The 26,431-nt window shown below is 34.8% G+C and overlaps 2 protein-coding genes across 2 annotated transcripts in view; one reads left to right on the forward strand and one right to left on the reverse strand.

Moving 5' to 3' along the window:
- LOC142343978 (uncharacterized) overlaps positions 1-25,011 on the reverse strand; it is a 63,986-nt gene extending 38,975 nt beyond the window's left edge. Inside the window, exons 1-6 of the mRNA XM_075395398.1 lie at positions 24,754-25,011; positions 20,878-21,022; positions 18,031-18,149; positions 12,547-12,743; positions 10,768-10,905; positions 5,127-5,260 (exon numbers count right to left, since the gene is read on the reverse strand). Coding sequence (XP_075251513.1) covers positions 5,127-5,260; positions 10,768-10,905; positions 12,547-12,743; positions 18,031-18,149; positions 20,878-21,022; positions 24,754-24,868 — 848 coding nt within the window. The 5' untranslated portion in view covers positions 24,869-25,011. The remainder of the gene's footprint in view (positions 1-5,126; positions 5,261-10,767; positions 10,906-12,546; positions 12,744-18,030; positions 18,150-20,877; positions 21,023-24,753) is intronic.
- The window catches only part of LOC142344544 (uncharacterized), a 566,363-nt gene that overhangs the window by 159,295 nt on the left and 380,637 nt on the right, over positions 1-26,431 (forward strand). The window lies entirely within an intron of this gene.

Below are 26,431 nucleotides of genomic sequence, written 5' to 3' on the forward strand. Positions count from 1 at the left end.
TCATTTGCAAAACAAATATGTATCAAGCATTTTTCCTATGTCATCAAAACGCCAAAATTGTATGCATGAACCCAACAATAACAATAACTAACACCAAACAGTCCCAAAATATAAGGGAAAAACAACACACACACAAAAATAGCCTAAATGTCAAAAAATTGAAAAGTTCGGCTCTTTTTTTGAAAAAGATAGAAGACGGTAATGGGATTTGTGGAAGATATTTGAGAAATATAATTCATACTCCGCTCAATAAAAATCGGCTATACCTTCTCTTTCTGAATAGTTACCTCAATAGAACAACTAAGAGGGCCAAACGGTTCAAGAAGCATTCACTGCTATTCATGTAAATCTGAATTTGAAACTTTTAGGCATATTGTCGTGGTCAATAACACGGGTCAAAAGAATTCAATAAGTTGAATTTTAAATTAAAATTGGAACTAAAAATATACAAAAATTAGCCCATTTTGTAGTACTTATCTATGCGAAAATATACAAAGAAGATTTAGATTAGCTAACAATATTAAAAATATTTTTCATGATTGACATGTGGAGAGATCTAAGTTCCGAATCCCTGATTTTATGGATTTACAAACCAATATTGAGGCTAGATCTCGCCAGTATATAGCAAAACTCAGTAAAGTGAAGTATTATGATTAAATGGCTTAGTTATCTAAGAAACAAATATCTTCCTTGTATTATCCTTGAAGAGGACAGTATGTATTATGCGAGTTGTGCAGTAAATAAAAAGATATTAATTGATAAATGTATTCTTTTTGTTTTGTTAATTCAACTATCGGAAGAAAAAGTTTTTGAAAACGGTTTGAATATGTGTATGACAGAATGTTATCTTTCAGGATTATTGCAATGGTTTGATTTGACTTGACTCGTTGCGCCGCTAATTGCTCTTCATCAGTAGATGTTTTAAATATGTTCCAACAAATTGAAGAAAAAACGCGGAAAAATCTCTCTGATGCATAAATCAAGTTAAGTACAACCTTAATGAATCAACAATTGTCTGCAGTTGTTTCAGAAAAAAACAGATATGCATAATTTATCAAAAACAAAGACTATGGTTAGATCAAATCTGTGATTCTTGGTGGGATTGATAAGATTGAATGTGCAGGAACCAAATTGGAGGGTTTTCTGGAGAGAGAAATAGTAATTTAACTTCCCTTGTTCAATCCCATTCAACTCCTTGTTCAACTTGTTCAATCCCATTCGCACTAAGAGAAAGAAAAACAATGGACTGTCTGATCTCAAGGTCTACTTGGTAGTCTTGTGGCATATGGGAAAGAGGCTCTGAATAATTCAGAAACAATTTTTCAAAATTGCGAACCAAATGTATTGAAGGCAGCATTCGCGATTATAGTGTCCGATGTCACTTTGGATCTATTAAATAACGCTTCTGTTGTTCCGACCTACTTTAATCGAGGAAACATATGCTCAACTGTTTCTTTGTTCAGTCAATTTTTGCCGATTGATATATTCATCATACAGCGTTGTGAAAAAATGTTGCAAGCGTTGAATTTGAAACTATATTTTTTCGAATTCCGACGTTTCCGAGGGTTAGCGAATGTTTAAAGTTTTATGAATGCAAGCCTAACTTCCGTTGTGTTGTTCACATTTTTCTTTGCTTAGATCTCGCTGTTTCATTTTGCTTAAATTTCGATAAATTTTGCACAAAAATACGATCAAAATGAGAGCAACAGTCTCTTTGGCTTCACGTTTAAAGAAGAAGAGAACTGACCAACTGTCTGAATTAAGTGTTTTGCTAAAGTTTTAGCTTTTTGTTCTTTTTTAAAAAAGTTATTGGACTTGTTTATTAAATAATTGTGTCTAATTTTGGCCTTGATGACCTGATGCTTGTTCCCTATATTAAAATGTCGTATTGCACTACTGGTTTAAAAACGTATTAAAAATTGTGATCAACTGTTTTCGAATCAACTTTTTTCGTAACTTACAAAACAGTTCATTGAATTGGATGAGTTTTTGTTCTACGTGTGCAGTGTCTTCAACGAATCTCAACTTCTTGTCTATTGATATACCGAGATATTTAATAGATTTTATGTTCTTGAGAGGTCTTTCCTTCATAAAGTATTGTATTACAGTTGCTGTTGCAGTGCTGTATTCGTTTTACTTTTTATCAGTGATTAATGTAAGTTTGTTTTTCTCGAGCTAATTCTGGGTCCCTGTTTGGACCTGCCAATGTTCGGATCTATTTTTGGTCTATGTAGACACTGTTTCAATTGGTGTGTGATCCGCATTGAAAATTAAACTTAATTCGCAGTTGTAAGGGTTAGATCATTATTGTGGATGATGAATTGAAGGTGTGCCAACGTAGAACCTTGTTGCAATCTAATCTCACATCTTTGAGATCTGATATAATTTTACAACATCTCAAAAACTGCTACTGGTTACTCAGCGACAGGCAAAACAGGATATCGTAAACCATAATTTTATTTTTTTGGAGAATTATTTGTCTATTAATGTTGTCAAAAGATTTCTTGAAATCCAAGGAACTATAGACTTTAGTTTCTGATCCTGAGAACATTGAAAATCTATTCGATTCTACAATTGTGCTGACTGCATCAACTGCTCGTTTTCTCCCAGATGCCAAATTGGATTCCATTGGAAACTTTGATTTGATTGAAATATCAAACTATACGAATCGAAGACTTTTTTCTAAGATTTTTCAACGGGTTTGTAAAAAGAGATAGGACGGTAAAATTATTTGGTATCTGACGTATCCCCCAACTTTTTCATCATACCAATGAGATGTTTTCTTGGTTATTTTTTTGGGATTGATCTGCCTAAAACTACTTTCAGCAGTTCTTGTGAGGAGTGATATCTTTTTTGTCGGAAAATCTTTGTTGGCAATTTAATGAGGTTTAAAAACTTAATATTCTGAAGTACATAGATATTTTTCAGTTTTTATAGTTTTCGTGTTTTTAAATCTTTTTTTTGCCTCATTTTGTTAATTTATTTATTTAATGAAAGATTGGAGATGCCTGTTTTTCTAGTTTTTGCACTTGCTTCAAAATTACTAAGGAAAACATCTAAACTAAACTTTGCAGATTTTGTTTCATGTGTAACTTGATTCTGGTTTATTAATTTAGGGCAATTACCATCACAACTTTCTTCAAGCTTCCTGTTTTCAAAAATGTTTTGCAAAAAAATTATGCTGGGGTTGCCACAAATGATATTTTTTGCTTCTGGTTTCAATGCAATGGCGTTGTAATATCCCTGAAATTTTCATATTTACATTATTGACTGCATTGGTGGATTAAATATACAAACAATCTAAAGAAAGAAACTTCTTTGGAAAACAATTTTGACAGAGATTGCTTCAAAAGAGGAACAACAAAGTTTAACGTTGGACTCACTTTTAACAAAAATTGCTACTCCTCCACAATTTTGGCTCCGATTTATTTGAATAGTATTGAATAACCTAACAATATCAGTGCTTCAATGTTGAGAAAACTTTTCCAACACTTTTCAGTTAGACGAATAGCTAGTGGTTTCTCCAGTAGATTTGAATGACAACATGAAGCTCATCAACTTTTTTTTATTACTGACCGCACGTTTTGGAGCAATTCTTGCGGCCTTTTTAACATTTTAATTTATTTGAAGATAGTTAAAGATTTTACGAGCGTTTGAAACTATGGTACTTTGCGAACTGCAAAGCTGATGTTTTTAGTATCATATATAAAATTAATAACTTTAGCAAATCATACGAAAAATGATTGAAATATAAAAAACAGATAAGTAATCAATTTTAAAAGTTCTTAAAAGTTGTTTAGTATGTAAAAACAACTTGAAAACCGTAAGTGTTTTTTCCTGTAGGAAAAGTTCGAACGAATTAGAAGAGTAGTGTTTTGGGTTATGCTTGAAGCTTGACTAAAATTTTATTAAGCTTTTATCAAGTGGAAATTTGCATTTTGGTAAGAATAAATTTGGATTGAGTCTAATAATATTAACTGTTGAGCTCATTGGTTCTTTCGAGTATACAATTTCCTTTCAGATGAATTAAACCGTCACAGGGTCTTGCTAGAAAAATGTCGTCTCTAAGTTTTGAGATATTCATCTGAGTGATAAAAAGCTGTTGATAATTTATTCGTTTTCACAAGATCCACAATTATCCAAAAATATTTACCTCCTGAAGCAAGTTTTTCTCACCTAATTAGTTCTTGATTCTGAAACCTTTACATCGAACTTAAATTCAGCTTCTGAATAAAGGAGTCTCGAAGACCAAATGAGATCAAACCACTGACTTAAACATGGAGGAAATCAGCATCTATTTCATGAGGTAACGGATGTGGTATTAGGTAAAATGCTACAGATTTTTTTTAGCGAGAACTGTTTTAAGTTTAGTATGGAAGCTCAAAATGAAATCTTAAATGGCGATACCAAAAGATCTGCATTTTTTTTAAAAATTAAATTCCTGACCTTATAAACAGCGTTTTCGAATTTTTGCCCCACTGATAAATAAAAGTTGGGTATTTTTTCGCATTCAACGTCAATTCATTTAGTTTTAAACAAGCTTCCGCTTTCTTCTAATGCTTCCAGTTTTGTTTTCAACCAAAGTAATAATAATAATAATTAATAATAATGTTCAGATTTTTTGCGTATGTCCAGATTTTGCGTATGTACGTACAGTAAAAATGTTTGCTCACGCTCGCCTGTTTGCTCATGCCAATCTGAAAATTTCAGTTTGAGACTTCAATTTAAGTAGCTGGTTTTATATTAGCTTCAAAAAAGTCTTTTATACAGGTTTTCAATATCATAATTATCACTCATGAAATTTGAATTTTTCCAATTTATTCGAAGAATATATCAATAATTTGAACACTTTCCCATAAAAATAGAGAGCATCAGTATTTTTTATTTCGGATAATTGGGTGTTAGATTCTGAGACGGCGGGTATATAAAGAGTTTTTATCTTTTTCAATTTTGTTTAATGGTAACTCAGATTTAGACCTCGACTTATCAAAATGACATTGCTGGACCAAGAAGTCATATGAAAAGGTCAGCCCCGACTTTTATGTGTAATTTTAGTCAATAAATCAAGGCCAGGCCCTCCCCTCTAGACTTTTGCTTTTTCTGGGATGATGATTGTGACGTCATACCTGCAGACATTGGTGTCTTCTCCCAAGTCAAGTTTGGCAACAGTGCACATTTTCTGGGTGGCTCTGGGGTCACAGGCAGCCGAATCCTCATTGTCACAGGTCTCGTAACACCAGTTCTCAACAATAGACTGATCCTGAAAAAAATATACCAATGATATTATCTCGCATAATCAAAGCGTATTGGAACTGCAACCCCCCCCCCCCCCCGCACACACACACACACACACACAATTAAGCAATTAAGTGTTTGCATAATTGCGAAGCTATGAGCACCTTTGGTAGCCGGTGGCGGGAACGGTTGAAAACTTTTCTTGAAAATTAGAAAAAAAAATTGAAGACTTCATGTTTTCATAATATAAAAACTTCATGTGTTCAAAAAATGCAATATTTGAAAAATTTCAAAAAAAAAAATTTGCAAATTAGCAATTTTTGCATCTTTTTATCACACAATTGGTGATACATAATTTTTGAACTGTGAACATAACAAATTCCATAGTCACGTAGAGATGATACGAATAAATCTCTGTTGGTTTCCGAAAACACAAAAAATAAATAAAAATTTGAAATACAATCGTCAAAACTTTTCAACCTTTGCGGTTTTGTACTTCCGAAAAAGTGATTGTCATTCTTATAACATTGAGCACATCAGATATTATAAATAAATATGATACAAATAAATATGTCAAAAATAGATATGACAACCAAACAGAAATCTGTTAATTTTCATTTAATATCTGTCATTACTAAAAAGCGATCAAAATTTGATCACTGTTACTGCTGACTTTATATTCTACTTGTTCAAAAATTTTTGAAAATATATTACTAAAAATGTCCAATCGTAATCCACTGTGTGATATGACATAATCTTTAGTGTGATCAACCCACTGCCGTTTAAAAAAGAGGGATCTAATCAAAGTTAAGGGTGTGAAGTTTTACGCTTTTATTTATTTAAAAATGTCAGATATCAGTGTTTAATTCATAGGCGAGCACGATCACGCCGAGTTTTGTTGAAATCTGAAAAATAATTTATCAGCATATCGTCCCTTAAGTAGAAAAATTTCCCCTGAACGTCATACTGGGGCTAAAAAAAGATTTAAAAAATTGGATTTTGTAAGCAATTTGGTGGTGAAAACCAAAAACTTAAAACAAAGAGAGCTTCACTGCTGTTGTATGGTTTCTCAGCCACTACTCTTGTGATCTAATAACATCAGGACACAAAATTTGATGCTGGCATTGTAAATAAAAAGTTCCGGCATAGCAAACTTTTGGACAGAGAATCCCCTTTTCATGCTGCCAACGAAATTTTTGCTCTGCTACGCTTGTTGATTTCTAAAACATCTCTGGAACGCATCAGTTTATTTTCTAATCTTATTTTGAAACAAACTGTTGTGTATAAAAAACTCTTGAGAAACTTTTCAAGACAGTTTGAAGAAGAAAAAATTGCTATTGAATCAAAATTAGTCTCCACACACTCTTAGCTATTTTGGTGCTCCAGTTAAATAACATTCTGAAGGAAATTGGCAGTGCTAATAGCTTGAGTGACATGATTAATCAAGTTTTTTTTGCAAGAAGGGCAATAGGTTATTTAAAAGCCAAATCAATTGAATTCAGATGACAATCAGATATGAATTGCGCGCAAGGTTATAATATAGACGGCATTGTTGTTCCGACCCCACTTTTGGGGGGATGAAGTATTTTTTTGTTGACTCATAATTTTAAGACTAACCATTATTAAGCTCGTTTTTATGAACTAAAAGTCAGTCTCAGTAACAACACCACCCCCTCTTTTTTACTGAAATCAAAATCGATCTAGTGGGCGTTTTCACCTGTTAACTATTGGTTTTATGTCTTCGATGCAACGAGTTTTTATAAATTCGAAAAAAAAATCGATTTTTTTTTACTTTTCGGTTCCTTTTCAAAATCTTATTGCATCATCCCAATTTTGATAGTCCTTATTGGCTAGGAGAAAACGTTGAAGTGTGCGTAGATAAGTTTTTCGGGAAAACGCTCATGGTTTAAATGGCTTCGACACATTCTTATCGCGCTTTTCCAATGAATTTTTGGTTTTTGCATGTGTTTGTTGTATTTTTCAAAATCATCAGACCTATTGAGATGTCCTGTTGATGATTTATGATTCACAAAAAACCTTGCCTTCTCATTGGGGCATTGTTTAGCGTGTTTTTTACTTCCGTTGAAAGCTATTGAAATCAATGGCGTTGTTATAACGGGTTTTCTCAAAAATTTCGTGGTTTTTTTGATATTTGTTCACACTTGTTGCTTTTTTGAAGATATAATGTTAAAAAAAGAAGTAACGCATTGCTGTTAAAAATTATATGGCTAAATGAGATCAGAAAAATTCGTATCAAAAACTTCATTTTTTATTTTTTTATTGGCTTGGGCACTTTTCTCGCTCATTTTTTTGAATTTGCTGTCTTTGCTTTTTTTAATTCTTCATGTAGTCGTAAAATGCTGACTGGTCTCATAGGCTTCCAATTGAGGATTGTATGAATGATGTTACTCATTGCAGTCAGTTTATGGCAAATAGTATTAAAGTTTACTATATTGTTCTTTTTTTACACTTTTTAGTTTTTGTTCTTTTCGTCAACTTGTAACTCTCATCATTGAGAGGTTCCATCCAATTCCTTGTAATTCCAAAACTATTTTGTTATTGATATCAGGTCTCAACTGATGTTTTGTTTGTTGGAGAATATGCGTTTTCATAAAAGTTTTGTGAGTCGTCAATAGTTGTGTTTCTTTTTCTCTTTTTCTTGCACATTCGCTGAAAATTTTGTGTTTTTGGTTATTTTGGGATTGTTTTTTCTTTCTAATGACATATCTTGTGAGCGCTGTAATGAGGCATGGTTTTATGCAATTAAATTAGTAATTAGGTTGTGTAACAATTTTTTTAAACTCAAACATCTATTTTTAATTATCTCATCATTAGGCTGACAATTAAGTCAAAAATGTAGATGAGCTTGGGTCGGAACATCATGTGCGAACGCACATTAACGAGCATCCTTGTTTGTTAAGTGTTCAAACAGGACAGACTCTGTTGTTAGTTTGTAATTATTGGGATAAGAAATGAAAAACAAAACATTTTCATCAACTTGCTTTCAACGATACCATGTTCCTCTAGCAATTTTTTTCACACCAAAGTAAATTACAGATATGACCGGCATTAAAGAATTGAAAAAAATTTAAAAAAGAGAAAAAAATCATAATTTGCTACGCAATTCACACAGACATCATTAGATACTTGAGTGAGAAACCTAAACAAAGTATACAACAACCTCACAACGTTAATTCATAATTTAGTAGGATAATAAATATTGTGAAAATTCTAGCTTTTAAGCTTCTGTTACCACTGATCTTACATATTTTCAACACTTGGACTTCTTTCTCTCTCTCTCTCTCTCTCTCTGTCTCTTCTTTTAGAATGCTCACCTCTCAAATGCTTGTGGCATCCGCTACGACTGTACCATCAAAAGAGACTCTTTTTAAAGTGGATTGTATTAAAATTTAGCAAAACGCTTATTTACTGAAGAACGCCTTGAAAAACTAAAATTTTAAGATTAACAACAAAATGTTCAACTAAGAGCAAACAGGAGCACGTGAACTAATGACAGTACTTTCTGATCAAAACAAAATAATGCAGGGACAAAAAATTTGAGAGGAATATTTAGGTGAATAAACACTAATAAATGTAAAATCAGCTAAATTTAGAGAAAAAATACTAGTAGACTAAAGAATGATTTTTTTTGCAAATTACGGTAAGGAAGAAAACACAACAGCATCAGACTTTTTTTTACGAAATCTAGTTTCTGAGATTTTTATGCCTGCATTTTCTACAGCACTTTTACGCGCTGTATTTAAATCTGGGAAACTATAAAATCATCAACGCCCAGGTTGAGGTCCAGACCCAAATTTGCTTCTGATCAGACTTTCCAGACCGAAATTATCTGTGATCAGAATTTCCAGACGGAAATTCACCCTGATCAGACTTTCCAGACCCAAGTGACCTCTGATCAGACTTTCCAGACACAGAAGGTCTCTGACCAGACTTTTCAGACCGAAGGTGTTCTGATCAGACCATCTTCAGACCATGGTCCAGACTCAAATTCAGACCATTGCCCAGACCTTAATCAGACTATGATCAGACTCAAATGCGCTCGAAGAGGTTATGATCAGACCCAGTTGCGCTCGAAGCAGTTATGATCAGACCCAGTTGCGCTTGCAGCTATTTATGATCAGACTGAAGTGCGCTCCAAACCGGTTCTGATCAGACTCAAGTGCGCTCGAAATAGTCTGATCAGAGACAGATTTTACTTATGAAAAAATCTCCTAATTTTGCTGTAATATATTCATTTCATAAAAACTGATGTTTGCTCTATTTAATTCATCTAAGGAAAAATCAATTTTAAAAGTATTGCTAAAGAAAAAAAACCCAACTGTTGAGAACAAATTTTATTTAGTGTACCGATTAGTTTATAATTCTGACTCAATGGATGAAATAAGACAGCTTTCCATAAGAAACGGCGTGGTCTCCAGTTGATCAAAATTTCTTCTAAAGGGGACCGGCCTCAGCTATCTGCTGGACTCATTTTTTCTGATCAGAGCTATCGGACTTTAGATGAGTCTCTGATCAGAAAGCTGCTTTTTGGCTGCCTTTTGGCAGAGCCAAAATCTTTCAGTAAAAAAAACAAAAAAATGAAAAAAAATAATGCGCTCGAAATGGTCCCTGATCAGACCCAATTGCGTTTGAAGACATTTATGATCAGATCCAATTGCGCTCGAAGTCGCCTCTGATCAGACAAAAGTGCGCTCAAATCCGCCTATGATCAGACCCAATTGCGCTCGAAATTTCCTCTGATTAGACCCAAGTGCGCTCGAATCCGCCTATGATCAGACTTTTCAGACCAAAATGACCTCTGATCAGACCATCTCCAGACCATGGTCAGACCGTAGTGCGCTCGAACTTCCGAAAAGACCCTGTAATTTCGGTCTGGGAACACACGGGTGTGCGCTCGACTGGGTCTGATCAGAAGTCAGTTTGGGTCTGGACCTCAACCTGGGCGCTTACTAATTTTTTCGTTAGATAAGATCAATCGTATTTCAAGAGAAAGTTTGAACTGACCTCATGTGCGACCAACTCTGAACCATACGCTAGAATTAGATTATCGCTAAATTAAATGCTAAATTATTTAATATGAACGCTATAAATTAAACAGCTCAAGAAAACGTTTGTGACGCAATGTGAAAGAGTGGTGAATTTTTGTGTTCACTGCATTAGGAGCCAGTCTTACATCGTTTTAGCGCATTCATAGCAATTTTTTCATTTTTTTGCGTTTTCCAACGTTGGCATCTCGCCCCGGGTTGTATAGTTCTGAATATCCCAATATATGACTGCATGTATGTTTGGTTCACATAATGCTAGCTTTTATTTTTATGAAACCTAAGATACAAATATGGCTAAACACGCAGTCTTTTCTTAAACACCTGAGGTCATTCATGAGCTAAGGTCTTTTCTTGGGCTATTTGAGTCGAGCATAGTCTTTTCATAACATTTTTGGGTAGAACTTGGTCTCTTCGTAAATCGAGGCCCAAAACTGGGTTCTGACAGAAAACCCTGGGAATGGTTAACCTTGTGATCATGTCCCTCCAGACATTCCCAGCCCACTCTGCACTCTGCGGTGTTAGCCTGACACTGTCCACACTGTCTCTGCTGGTTGAATGTCTCTCCCAGGGGACACATACACGTGAAGTCACTCACCAACTTGTCCTATAATCATAAATACACACGTTTACACACTTATTTACGTATATATTGCGCAACATTGACAAAGAATCTGAAAATTTGGCAATCGTCACACATACATACATACATACATACATACATACATACATACATACATACATACATACATACATACATACATACACACATACATACACGCACGCACGCACGCACGCACACACACACAGACACACACACACACACACACACACACACACACACAAACACACACACACACACACACACCCACATACACAAGTACATACACATACACACCGACACACACACAAACTCTCACACAAAACACACACACACATAGATATCGACACGCATACGCACATACACACACATTTACACACACATTACACACACACACACACACACACACACACACACACACACACACACACACACACACGCATATATATATATATATATATATATATATATATATATTCACAAACACACAAACACACATACACACACACAACCACACACACACACACACACACACAAAAATAAACACACACATACACAAGTAAATACACATGCACACCGACACACACACAAACTCTCACACAAAACACACACACACACACATAGATATCGACACGCATACGCACATACACACATTTACACACACATTACACACACACACACAAACAAACTCACACACTCACTCCCATACACGCAACAACGCACACACATACATGCGCACAGATGCACACACACACACACACACACGCACACACACACACACACACACACACACATACATACATACATACATACATACATACATACAACCACACACACACACACACATACACACCCTAGTACGAGAACACCGAACAAATACGAAAAAATTTTTTGAGAAACCTTTGGTATGTTCAGCTTCAAACGTAAGAAAGCGTCGGTTCGTTCGTGTTTTTTCGGCATTGTTGGTCTTGAACGTAGGAGAGATTCTGTATCGTCATTTTTAAACACAAGAGAGATTCGGTATGTTCGGATTTTAAACGCAAGAGATCGTCGGTATGTTCGGTTTCAGACGTAAGAAATGGTCGGTTTTTCCATAGTACTTCTTAGAGTAAAAATTTTGAAAGAATGTGCAAAATTATTGAAAATTATTTTTAGCTGGTTTGAAGTTTAATTGAACGAATATAAATTTCTTGATTATTTTTGAATGCAAAATTGTACCATACTTGTTGAACATTGAAGAGAATTCTGTTGATTAATTTACTTTTACTGAGTTTTGACATTCTGTCTTGATGAAACCCAAAACGCCGACTGTTTTTTATTCGGTCTGCCGGACTATTCTGCGGTTAAAACCCAGAAGATAAAAGTTCATGGCATTTCTCGCAACAATACCGAATCTCTCTTACGTTTAAAAAACGACGATACCAAAACTTTTTTATGTTAAATACCCGAACGAAAACGATGAAGTCGACTAAAAGATCGTACGAACTTTCGTCATTTTTGGCTAGAAAAAAAACCACGATACCGACCATTTCTCCTGTTTAAAAAACGAAGATTTCTCGACTAGGTTAGACACCCCCACACACTCACACACTCAAAGAAACACGCAGATACTAGCAGATATGAGCGCCAAGTTGTGTTTGACCTAACCTTGAAACATGTTGTGTTGGGGTATGTCTGGTTGCAGGCGATGCTTGGGTGCCACGGCTCATCACAGTGAACACAAGTTTTGTTCACGGGATCCATCACGTATCCCACCCCACAGACACAATCCCCATTCACACAGGCACCCTTGTCACACAGTGAGTCAAAACCAGATACTCCAGTCATGCACGCAGTGCAGCTCCCTACATCAAACCACTTTTAAATGGAATATGAAACTCTCAAAGTCCAGTTGAGCGTGGTGGGGTTTGGGGTCATTATTAACAGGCTATAAATGCACGTTAGAGCATAATACCCCAGTTTATGATAGACATGTGAAAAAGCGATACTCAATCAACATTGAGTTAGGATGATCTTGCTCCACCCACCTGGCCTATCAAAAGACTTTCTTACTTTAGTTGACATAATTAAGCAAATGGAGTTTCATGCGACACGGTATTTAACGCTGGAGGCTCGACTTTAAATTGATCTGAATTGTGATGCCCGATTCTTGATTGACTCAAATTGTTAAGATAAAAAAATTGTGGTTCAAAATATGGTTAAATCACGGGTCGCAAAATATTTCCCAAAGGTCAAAAGAAAAGCGTTCTTGAAATTTTTAGCAATTTTAAGCCTAAACTTTGAGTAGAATTGCCATGGCACAATTCTGTTTACCGGTATTCCGTATCCGCTCCAGCATAAGCAGAAGCAAAGAAAGACTAACAAAATACTTTCGACAATTAGGAAAAAGACAACACTTAAAAAGAAGGGTCGCCTGTTCTGTGCGTGGCTCAAAATGTTTCCACATTCCACATCCGAATTTGAAAGCATGAAACGATATTGCAGAAGCGTTTGTTTTAGCAGCAAAAAATGTTTTTTTTTTGCAAAACGTTTCAAAAAATTTTGAGTTTTCAGAGCAAAAAAGCCAGAATCTTCAATTAGAAAGAAAACACAGATTCACTTATTTTATTGGTAAATAAAATCAGAAACTTTTAATCTGGAGTATTTGTATTCAACAAAAACCATTTAAAGTCGAATTTCTTTCGCATTATTAACCGTTTTGATTATGCTTTATCAATCAATGTCCATAACTAAATGAGAATTTGAGATTTTTCCAGAACTTTGAATTCAAACTGATGGCTTCACTTATATTCAGTGTATTAGGTGAAAACTTTTTTCATTTCGTCTCATTGGTAGCCTTGAGATTTTTTTTCGAAAAAGCACATTACTGCAAACTGAAATAAATATTTGCAAGTAATTTGATTATGTGGTTTATATTATCAACAAGACAAAATTGTTTCAGTTGTTCTCATTTTTTTCTCAGAAACGGACCTAAATGGCACGTAGATCAAAATCAAACTTTAAATTATTCAGTTATATAAAAAACGGCATTTGTAGTTAAAATAAATCAATCTGGTTAAGGTATTGAAAAAAAAAGCCGGAGAAGTTCTTCAACTCATATAAAGAAAAAACCACAAAAATAGCTACCTGGTTCTCTTATTTTTAGTGATGTGACAGTTTTTTTTAACAGTTCTCAGATATATTTCGTTATTGATGAAGCAAATGAGGTTAAACAATTTAAAAATGTCTGATAGAAGATACTTTCAAACCTCTTGTGGTATCAAAGTAATCATAATACCAGTTAAGACACAGATTAGGTTTAGTACTTAATTGAAGCATTTACAAAAATAATTGAAACAAATTAAAACAAAAAATATAGGGCTGAAATCAAGGCAGAATGTAGCAAATTCGATCAGGCTTTTGAAAGCAAGTGGCGTGTATCTTATAAAAACGTCAATTTTGAAAAATTTTGAAGAAGCTGAAAAGTTAAAAAAAGCGTGCAAAACATCTATGAGACTACTTTATCGGTGAAAATTTGGCATTGAAAAATTTGGCAATCCATTAAAAAAACTCCCTTCTTCACTTCCTTAGAAATCTTTTTGTTTGTGATAAAACGGAAACAAAAAAGTATTCTTATCTTCGTACCAGCTATAAGGCTACGTACAAGATATACCAGAAAACAATAAATACTTTAAAAAACCAATTGAGATCTGTCCTTTGTTTTTGTTTTGGACAGGAAGACAATTTTTCAATCAGCAGTGAATAAGAAAACTCTTACTGTTTTTGAAATACTTTTGTAAAAGAATCATCCTGAAAAGACGACGTAATAATTAAATAAAAGCATAAATACATGGAATAATTGACATTTGAAAAACTTCAAATTGAAACAATTTTAAACGATATCACCAAAGATAGAAAGATCTTAGATTAGGACACAATGTCAATAGCTTTTTCCAAGCAATTAAACATCATGGCTATTAACGAAAAAATGAAAACAAAAACAAACCACCTGTTTACGATAGAGATCACCAACGTTAAAAATAATTAAGCCAATTGTCATTAAACACAATTATTAGAGGATTTAGAACTAAGAATATCATCCGAATCATCTTCTCGCCAAATTTTTTTGAAAGCCGTGAGAATATAAAAATCATATAGAAATCATTCAAAAGAAAAGCTTACCACTAATAATTGTATAAAAAAGCGGACCAAATGAAATTTGAAATATTTCAAATAGACATCATTAAGAAAATAAATTGCAAAAAACAAAGAAAGCACATTAGGACACAATTGAAAAAATATAAAGCTCTCTTAACAAGACCAAACAGTTGTTTCTTTGCAGGTAAAAACCATGAGTTTAATTGAAAACCTGGAAAGAAAAGCAAACTACCTCACAGAAATGATTAGGCTAATAGTCAATAAATACTATGTTTAGAAGAATTAGAGCTAAAAAGTATTGACCAAAACATTTTTCTCAACTTTTATTTTGAAAGTCGAGAAAAAGGCATCATATGGAAATCACTCTGAACACTCATTAAAATCATGTCTTAATTTTGTAAAAGGTCGTGAAGAAAAACAAAGATGACGTTGGAGGGGGATAAAAGTAAACGCAGTAGTCAAAGCCCGCGCGTCAAAAATTTGGAAACGTTTTTTCTCGATTACTAGAGAAGTAACTGTCCACGTCCTTCAGCTAATTTCTTTTTGCAACCCGTTCCGCTGTTCTGCCTCACTGTCAAAGACGCATTTTGTTTCCAAATGAAGGTTTTGACCATATGATATTTGTTTTTCTGGGACACCTAGGCCAAAACCGCAAGGAGTGTGAATTGATTTAGTTTAGAACAACCTTTACCTAAATTCGATAAAGGAAAGTTAGGCTTACTTTCCTTTAATTGTGGGTCAATTTCTCTTTGTAGTGGAGATCTAGACGTAGAGAGCTTCAAATTGATATCGCAAAAACTAGTCTGTGTTGCCCTCAAAAAAGTGAAAATTTTGTCTGAACGGAAGGCTAACATAAAGTTGTGGCAATATTCAAAATTGTGGGAACAAAAAGATCCTACTTGACTAAAAATACCAATGAAAAGACTTTTGTGCATCTCAAAAAATATTTTTGATTGAATAATAGGAAAATTGGTCAAGCATTCTAGTCAATAATGACTCCCACACCCATATTAAACTTTTTTGCTTTTCATAAATTGAAGTATATGCCCGGGCAGTTCGCCAACTTTCTTCGTAGTAATTATACGAAGATAATGTATGATGATAAACAAATTGCATGCTATTGCTTAAAATCATTGTGTGTGATTAAAAAAAATCATTTATGATCGTTGTATGACAACCGAGAAGTCATATATGCATGATATTGTATGGGTAAAAAAATTTCTTTAGCGTGAAACCAAGACAGCATTTGGTTAGGAATTGTCACTGGAACTAGAGGTTTCATAAATCTCTTCTTAAGTAGTATGATAGCTGACCAAAACCAACAAAAATTTTAATCAAAAAAACGCTATAATATTGTCAAAAATGCCACTTTTTTTGAACTTTTTTATTTTTTGTTTATTTATTATGGCAAACATCATTTAACCCAATTTTTTCCTGCTTGGAATAGATTTCCTCATAGTCCAAACAAAGCAGCTAACAGAAGTTTTGAAAAAAGATAAGATTCGAGCAATTTCAATATATAATGCTGGAGAACAAATAATCTTTGTTAGAAAAAAAGAAGACTTTTGATATCCCGGGCTTGAGTCTCAGAGCTTTTCAGCGCTGAACCAGCACATTTCAAGAGTAAAAACTTAATTCAATCTTTAAGCCAGTCATCTACAGGAGATTTTAAATTTCTGTATGTGCAGTTTTCCCCATTATGATTATACTTAAATCATAGAGTTCGCCCAGGCTAAATTTATCTTGTATAGTTTGAAGATTACTCATACCCCAAAAGGAAGACTGAGCTGAATAGCGCCTTACTTTTGTAGCTAATAACCGGTTATTACTACAGTAGTATACACACTATTTATACTGTAGCTAATTTGTAGGCAATTAGCACAAAGACAATTTAGCTTTGTGGTTACGACTTGCTACCCAAATTAAATGTTACAAGTACTCACGCGGATTTTCGAATCACATATAAAGCATACCTTGTTAGTGGGTGTTATGCTGAATATATTATTTTTCATGAAGTAATTTTTACTCAAAAAACAGACTGGCCATTGTAAATTGTGACATGAACAGAGTACTGGTCAACCTTAAAAGCAGAATGTCTCTAGACTGATTCAGCGCTTATTTGTTCTGCCACAAACTCCGCGATAACAATTGAATTCAAAATATGGTAGAACTTTATAAAATTCTTTGTCGTTATCAGCGTGAAAATTTACAGCTTTGTTTAGATTACATTACACGTTCTGCCTCTGAAGCAAGCAGAGGCCTCTTTTTCGACAATTTGTCTCAACATTTCGACAATATTTAATCCAAAGTCTAGTCATAGAAAGACCCGGCTTTTCAAAAAGTTAAGGTCTTCAGCGTTTCAAAGAGCCAATTTTATAGGATTATCAAGAACTCAATTGCTTAGACGCCATCAGATAGAATTTTTCAAACAAATATTTTCCGTTTTAAATTGAACTTCAGTTCTGTTTTAACTGCATAAAAATTTTTGCGTAAAAAATTTAGCGACTCAATGTTCTGTTTGGTTCAAAATGCTAGAAGTTACCGGTCGGTCGATTTCAAACGCCAAAAACGTCGGCCTGTTTGGTTGCTTTGTGTAAACTATGTTGTTTGTGCGTCTATTGCATTCAATAGGATAGCGTTTTCTTTTTTTCAGAAAAGTTAATTTAAATGAATTTGCCCTGCTTTGGTTAAAAACGCGAAACCGAGGATTTTTTAAGTATTTCTTTGTGCTCGACGAAACCGAAGTTGCATTCGTTTAAGTGCGAACAAAGCGAGTTTTTTTCGTTTGTAACGAAACATACCAAGAACTTCTATAACCAACTCTTTTTCGTTAGAACTGAACACATCAACCTTTTAATTTTATTCCTATGATTTTTTTTAGCGATTCCTATGATTTTTTAAAATCATTTTTGTCTACGTATTGGCGACGTTGATTACGGGTTTTGCAAGTTTTAAACTAAAATTTTCTAGACTGACTAGGGTGAGAATGGTTACCGTCATTATTAGTAATGTTGCGAACGTATCCAGAGTTGCACACACATCTGTGGACATTGTCCCCGATCTCTGGCAGCTGCTGGCACACTGCATTTACACCACAGTCAAAGTTGGCGTCTCTAAATACCAACTAATTGTAGCTATTTTCGTACAGGACAACTGTACTGCGATCAATGAGGGCGTAACTATGTACGAATTGGCAAAAAATAGGCGAGTAAATTTATTCGGATAAGTAACACAAATATTTTTTATTCATGATATTTTTTTTGCGTTTCATGGTACGTAATACATATGGACGAGAGCGTTTCAAAACGAATTTTCAGAACAATTTTTTTATTTGCCGCTTTTGACTATAGAAACATATAAACGGATATAAGATGGTTTCTTTTAAGAATTATGAAAAAGGGACCATGGGACTTGATATGAAACTATCACAACTAAACATGAGATTAAATTATTAGTTTATGTATGATGAAACATACTTGAATTACCGAGTGCTAATTTGTAATCGGATTATTGAACGAATAGATCAAATGGAATAAACTGGGTATGATGGTATATTGATTATCTTGGCATTGTGTATACAGTCATGTAACACTGAACCATATAGTGATAAATGCAATTAAGTGGTAATCAAAAGTCCTTTTGGTAAACGAAAACTGCTCTTCTTAAATGTCAAACTCCTTTAAACAGCAACGGTCCACAATGATAATAAATCGATGACGAAATAGATTGATTGGTAAAAAAGTTTAGATTTCAAGCTCTCAGCATAAAAAGTCTGGTCCGTTTTGAGAGACAACAAACGAATTTCAAGGTTCTTTTGTGACGCAAGTTTCTGTAACGACATGTATGGCTGTTAAACAATAGCTTAAATAGGTGACGTTTTTGCCCGCATTTTTGAACAAATTTAAGAGTGGCACGATGGAACTGAACTTAATAGTGATGCCAAATTTTTGACATCGAAGATCGTGAATAATGGAAGTTAGAGATATGACTTGGATCTATTCTGTTTGCCCCCCCCCAGCTTAGTAAGCATAAATGTTTCAAGACCCCCCGGCGCACGTGCTATTTTCCTACAAAGTTACCTGCTATATATCAACATGTAATTTGTAACTGGGGGTAAAAAACACTGGGGGAAACAGAATGACTTTTACTGCGATGAAGAATATGAACTCATTAAATTTGATTAAACAATTAGAGGAAATGTTTGTGTTGATGCACGGTTACGGCCTTCTTTGAATGATCATTATAAATCGACATCAGAAATTCGAATGTAATCTTTGGAAGACTGAACGCTTTCATCATGGCTTAATGATGCATCCACCCTTAACAGCCGGGTTGTTGCGGCAACTATCGCTTTGAAAATTGGCAAGGAAAGAAATCTAATTCAAAATTGAGCCCTCAAATGGGAGCGTTCATCTTTTGGTTTGCCTCTGGATTTGAGTTTTTCATTTCATGGTCAAACAAAGGATGTGAATGTTGCTTATTACAGTGATAGTGAGGTTCTCAAAACGACTCATTGACGCTTTCAGGTTTTGATTGTTAGTGAATTTCAAAATTCAAATCTGATTTCCAGTACACATAGTCCAATGGTTAATTGTTTTTTCGATTGAGGTCAGCACAAACTTAAACTGGAACATCCTCATCAAGACTCAGGCAACAGTGAAACTGTGCAGTATCTTATGTGAAGCTATGTTTCTACTCTGTTTCAATGGCCTTTGTTTGCTTCTGTTGCTGAGTGTTGGAGTTTGCATCACTTGCTCGCTCTTTTTTGAGATCAAGGTGACAGTTTTCCGACGATACACGATCTTCGTCGTCAGAACTGAACACCTCATCCCAGCTCTCTATATTTTCCTTGTGTGTCTCAGTTTTATTCTACACCTCTTTCTGCTGGCAGTACAACAGCATTGCTTCTCAGTTTGCTTGGTTCTGCCAAAGAGGTGTTGGAAGAAGACAAGCTTTTGTTGGTTCGAACCATTATTTGCCTCAAGAAAAGAACGGAAATTCTAGTGCACTCACAGGAGTACCAGAATTTATTATCTTTTCTTAATTCTGTGGAAACAGTTTATTATGATCTGGTTTTGTGTATGAGCTTGAATGCATGTTAAATAATCGCTTAGAAAGGTGTGGTTTTTACCCGTATTTATCATGAAAATTAAATGAGGCACGATGAAACTAATATATGATAGTGAGGCAACAATTTTCGCTTCGGAAGTCATGAAAAATCAAAGTTAGATGTTGAACTCAGTAAATTTCAAATAAATAACAGAAAAAAGGGTTGGGTGGGGGTGATTAAACGGTTACGGGCCGTTTACAGGTATTTTTAGCGGCGTCAAATTATAAAGGTACATAAGAATCCTATCAGATCTGCATAAGATTGATATTTGAATGAAATTTTTAAAGTTTTGGTATTTTATCATGCGCATATTCTTTTATTTGGATCTGTCTCTGTTATATACTAAGCATTTGATGAAAGTGGAACCAAAGCGGAAAAAAAGGACTTTAAATCTTTAAATTGGAATTCCATCGTTTCCGCTCTTCAACTCATTCCCAATTTTGAAACAACCATATCAACCCTTATCTCTATCCCTACCCTGGTCGAGCTGTAGCAGAGAAGTAATAGCGTACTCTTCTCTGTGAATAGCGGTAAAGATAACCATTTTTTATCGCAAAGCGTCAGTATCTTTTAGCGATGAAACGGTGATAGTTGTTAACTTTTTGTAAGATTTGCGGTTTTCTGTTCACCGCATTCCCCGCAAATCTTACATTCTTTAAGCAATCTTTAACGTTGACACCTCCGCCCGGGTAAAGTTGGGAGGGGTTATCAGCTCGACATAGGTAACTAACCCTGCGATGCAGTCACTGCAGTGGAGAGTAGCGTCTAAAACCCTCCCCTCGCTACACATGCACTGTCTCTTCTCATCACCATTCGGGTGATAACCTGTCCTCACACAGCCAGTATCACGCAGACACAGATTGTTATCACGCAGCTCTAAACAACTCTCATTTTATTATGTTTTGGGGAGAAAACAACACAAATAATTGGATTAATGCTTCTACCTGGTATAAACTTAATAAACAAATATTTGCTGTCGTGATTTTTATTTTTGTTAAAGTATGCTCAAAAAAGTATTTAAAAGTATTTGTTTACAAATTTTGTTTAATTGTTTAAAGAAACAGGTGCATGAATACTACTGGCATTCGTCATATCGCATTATTGTTATCTGAAACATGCAACCATCGAATGAAACAGAATGCAAGCAACAGTAATGAGAGCTTCTGAGGAACAATCGGGGGCGTAATTTACAGGCCCAGAGTCTGAATCAGAATAATTTAGAGTCTGATTCAGAGTCTGAATAAAAAAAAATCAGAGTCTGATTCAGAGTCGGATTCAGAGTCTGAGTCAGAGAATATCAGAGTAAAATGTGACATGGACAGACTCTGAATCAGTACTGAATTGTTTCTGAAAAACTTCAAAACTTCCTGATTCAGTACTGAATTACTCTGAAAGTTAGGTACGGGTATATTATTTTGCTTCCCGATTTTTTTCCAATTCATTGTCTGATAGTTTAATTGCAAACTCAGAATATTGGGGCTACCCCAGAGATTTAACCCGTATATTTTAATATTAACAGATACAAAATTCATGTAGGTCTGAAGGTTATAATCGCCAAACCATTGAAACCGCCAAACAACATGGAACACAGGTTGAGCTGCTCATTCTAAATCGCCCATGAAAAGATCTTTATGGTCAATCAAATCGACTTATAGTAAACATTTAGTATGATATTCGTCGCTCAAAATGCTTCACAGGCTGAGTTGCCAGATGGAAGTCAAATATGTACAGGCCATCCTAGACTGAAAGACCTTATGCCCAGACTGTCAACCAGACTTTTTAATTTAATATCCAAATTCCGTGTGTTCACCAGACTTTAGTGTGTTTTATTTCCAGACGTTTGTTCGCTCATCGCCAGCCAGTCTTTCATGGTTCATGTTCAGACTTTCTTTCATTCACCAAATTTTCCTGCATACATGTCCAGACCTCGGCAAATTCAGATTTTTGTGGGTTTAATATCTGATTCTTCCGTTTCCGATGAATTTGTGTTCTGTTGCTTGGTAATTCCAATTTCTGCTCATGAAAAACCTTTTTTTGCGTTTTTGCATTGTTCAGAAATGGCCACGATTAACATTTTTTGACGAGTGCTGAAGAGACTCAGCATAGTTGTCCCATCAATTATTCCTAATTATTTTCATTAACACGAGTAAATGGTACAAAAAGAACTAGATTAGGGGCTTTTTTTAGATATTCTGCTGAATAACTAAAACTAATAGAGCCACAGCAACTGGAAGGATGCAAGAACAATAAATCGATAGACAATAAATCGAAAGTGAAAAGTAAAACAATAGATCGAAAATGAATTTATTCTGTAAGCTTATTGGTCAATCAGATTGATCATTCACAATGTAAGCAATTTCACACATCAGAGGCTATCGACATCGATAATTTTTTTACCTCTTACCATATATTTTTACCGCTCAAATAATTTAAACTTTGATTGTTTGCGAAAAATCAAATCATTCGCAACAAAAGCAAGCAACCAAAACACGCGTCGAATTCCATAGACAAATAAAGGTTGCATTTTCCCAAGAACAGAAAAGACAGACAAAGAGCTGCAAACCCAGCTGAACTCACACTTAAGATCTCGCTTTTGTCATTATGACTCCTTGATCCAGATACTCTTGTGGACATGTGTTTGGCTCCCCTGCATTTCTGTATGAAACGAAAGTTAACTGGAACAAAAATCATCTGAACGGAAAAAACGAACACTACCCATCACAACGTTACAGCAACCAGTTCATGCAATTATCAAGGCAAAAAGAATTTCTAAGTGGACCAGATTGTTCCAAACTAGAACACAAGTCTTTCGCTTTCTTGATATACTTCGAACAAAGACGTTTGGGAGATCTATTGCAAGCATTACAAAAAGCTCTTTCGGCGCGTCTATCAACTTACTGAAAAAAAAGAAATCACTTCAAACAAACAAAAAGCTCCTGAAATTTTTGGCATTTCTCAAAAACAACACCTTGGGAGTCGATAGTTCTCAATGCAAAAGAGTTCATCACTCGAATGTTCCTAGTTAACAGCCACAAAATATGCAGTTTGAACTAAATAACTCGAGAACTACGTGCAATAGAACTTCTACGTGTTTGGTCTTCGAGACGGATTACGCAGTATTACCTACAAGTGCTTTGATTGCAGACTATTTCAACCGGGGACTTCAACCGCCTATGGAAGACCTACCGACAATAGATTTCCACAAAGTGAGTCACTGGTAACCTGCACGAATATTTGAACTGACTATATTGGTCAGTTCAACATTAATCACGGCCAATGAAACGACCTATATCTGTCTTTTCAACTGCCTGGTGACACAAACTTTGCATCTGGAGGTAACAAAATACAAAACCATCGCAGCTTGCATGACGGCAACCCAAAAATTTTTTGACAGACGTGGACAACCTTGACTTTTCGTCAGTGATAATGTTAGAAACTTTCTGGGAGCCAGAATTCAAATACGAAGGCAATAATTCAAGCTGAATCATAAATTATTTAAACTGACACTTCCGAACCAGCTAACTGAATGGCGTATAATCCCCTTCTGCTCCTCTGTTCTGTGACTTCTGTGGTGTGTATTAGCGGCTCTTTCAGATATTGGAACAAGCTGGTATCATCTACCCTGAAACGAAACATTTTCTCAAGCACAGTTTATAAAACTGCAAGCTTATTCATCGCAAGATTCATTAACACATGTCAGAAGCAACATTGAAGAGGAAGATACTCTCCTGGAAATGGATTTTGGAAGAGTATCTCCTTAAGTTGAACGCCAGAAATGAGTGGAAGATGTCCAAAGCCCAGTCGGAAGTCAACAATATCGTTTGGATATTCGAAGCTTGGACTCCAAGAGGAACATGGCCATTGAACCGAATGAGGAAAACTTTCACTGGCCTCGACAAAACTGCTAGCTCCTATGAAGTCAAAGCTGCTCTAGGTCTTCCAACTCGACCAGCTATTAAGCTAATACATTTTATTTTCCCAAATCCAGCCCCCGCAGCTTAGGTAGGCTCCGAGTATGTTATCATATCGACAGTTCTTTGACCTCTTTTCATTTTTTTACCGCTAAAATGTTGTAAACTTTGGTTGTTATTAAAAACTAGTTACCAAAAAATGTGTCTGAAAGTTCATTGTTAGAACCTTGACAGTTTTTTCCGAATATTCTAACTTTCCGTGTATCTGTGCTGAGTAAGCAAAAAGAAGAACTTCTGGGAGCCAGAATGAGTTTCATAGTATGCTTCTTTCGCCAAATTAAATATCAGGTTCAAAGTAACTTCAAATTTTTTTTTGAAAAAACAGATTATGAGAGATTGGGAAAACCTCCACAATTAATTAAGAACAGAATTGCCATTATTTGCAGAGTTTGCCGTTGCTATTTTTTGTTTGGAAATTAAAAAAATTTTTGGGCAGCAATAGCGCAACTCACAATCAATATTGAATTAAGTGTTCAAACCCACACCACTTTATTTTTTAAAGAGAATCATTTTTTGAACAAATTGTTAAGGAATTTCAATGATCTCCTCCTCGGTCAGAAAAAGAGGACACTCTAAGCTGCAGCCTCATAATAATGATTCAAGCATCATTTAAGTTTTTAAACCATCATCACTTACCAACTGAGCATTCGTCCCCGGGGTATTTCAACACCTGGGCATCAATCAACCCATAAATAAACAACAGTAGTAACAAAGCAACCCCCATTCTGTTAAAACAACAAACAATTTCCATCGGTCATACCATAACTATTTTGTTCACAATCCCTTAACGAAGCGATGGTCAGATTTATATGGAAAAATTTTACTAAATATGCGTGCAATTTGAGTGTCTTTTTCAAAGCACCTGTATATACTACACAGTATAATATGAAATCAGGGTTTGAATTATTGATAAGATTTCCCAATACACCTGTTCACGTGCATTAACCGGAGGAAACGCTTGATCAAAATGATGAGTGGCGAAAAAGAAAATGTGGACAAAAACTGAAGTATTCACATAGTTAAGAATTTTCAGCAGATGAATTTGAAATGTATTCTAACAGCTTTGGAAACGGTAAATAATGCTTAAGTATGAATCGAATACTCTAATGATACTTAAATCTTTCAGTAAAAGATTTAAGACTATTCAAACTTGTTATCGTATTATCACAAAGTCCATATATTTCCACCTGAGTTATACTTCAATCTTGAAATATATAAGTGCTCAACAGACTACTTCTTAGGACATAACCGGCTCTTATTACAATATTGGATTGAAATATGCACTGTAGCAAATAAGGATCCAAACCAATGATAATTAGTATCAAGAAACAGTATTCAAAATCGTCATATCATTTTTGATCACACATTGTTGCGACCTCAACTTTAGTACGAGGGTGGATGATCCATGCTCAAATGTTTTTGTTCAGTCAAATCTAGACGATCGACATTTTTGACGCAAAGAAACACGAGTAGTATCAACGGAGAGCCCGTCAAGCGTAGAACATTTTTGTTTAGTGTTGTTTGAATTTTACGTATTTCGAGGAGTTGAGAGGTTTGAAGTTTTGTCAATAATCATTAATCCTGTTCACTGCGTGCTTTCTACTAAATTTTGCTATGCTTTGCTATAAAATTGTCAAAATTGGTTCCTATTAGGCAATTGGTTTAATTTATAAAGATAAAGGAGCCATACTGACTTTCTTGCAAAAAAAAGTTGTTGATTCTTTCAAAAGATAGCAATTTCTGAAGAATTTAGCTTTTTTTCTGAAGATATCACGCACACTAACTTTCTGAATGACGTCTCTTTCCACTTCTAGTTTGTAACAGAGTTGTATAAAATTCAATTGTATCGGTTTCGTCGACAATGAATAGTTTTTTTACCTAGTTTGCCACGACAATCGGGCCATTACGACGCAGAGGTATACCCCAAAATTTCCGCCTTAGTAAAATTGGCTCGAAAATTAGATACATACAATGAACGAAATTAGGAGACATCCTTTGTATCTTACTTTTCGCAAAAGGGGTTCCGCCAATTTTGCGAAATAAAAGAACATTCGGAACGAAAAGTAGGTTAAAAGTCTTGTAGCACGTTTCCGCTCAATTTAAGTATCTATTATGCATTTTGAGCATGCAATAAGCAATTTAATAAGGGTTTAATTGAAGCTTTCAAAGCTTTAAAGTGCTTTAATTACATGCAACCACAAAAACTGATCTTTTTCCGAAAAATCCTTCGCACATCAAATGCTTTGTATATCAATGTGGGACTGGCCGATTTAAATAAGTAGTGATAAATATAACCAATATGTAGTAATAAGTA

This window comes from Convolutriloba macropyga, chromosome 8 (genome assembly GCF_964194025.1).
Source record: "Convolutriloba macropyga chromosome 8, txConMacr16.3, whole genome shotgun sequence".
Taxonomy (NCBI): Eukaryota; Metazoa; Xenacoelomorpha; order Acoela; family Convolutidae; genus Convolutriloba; species Convolutriloba macropyga.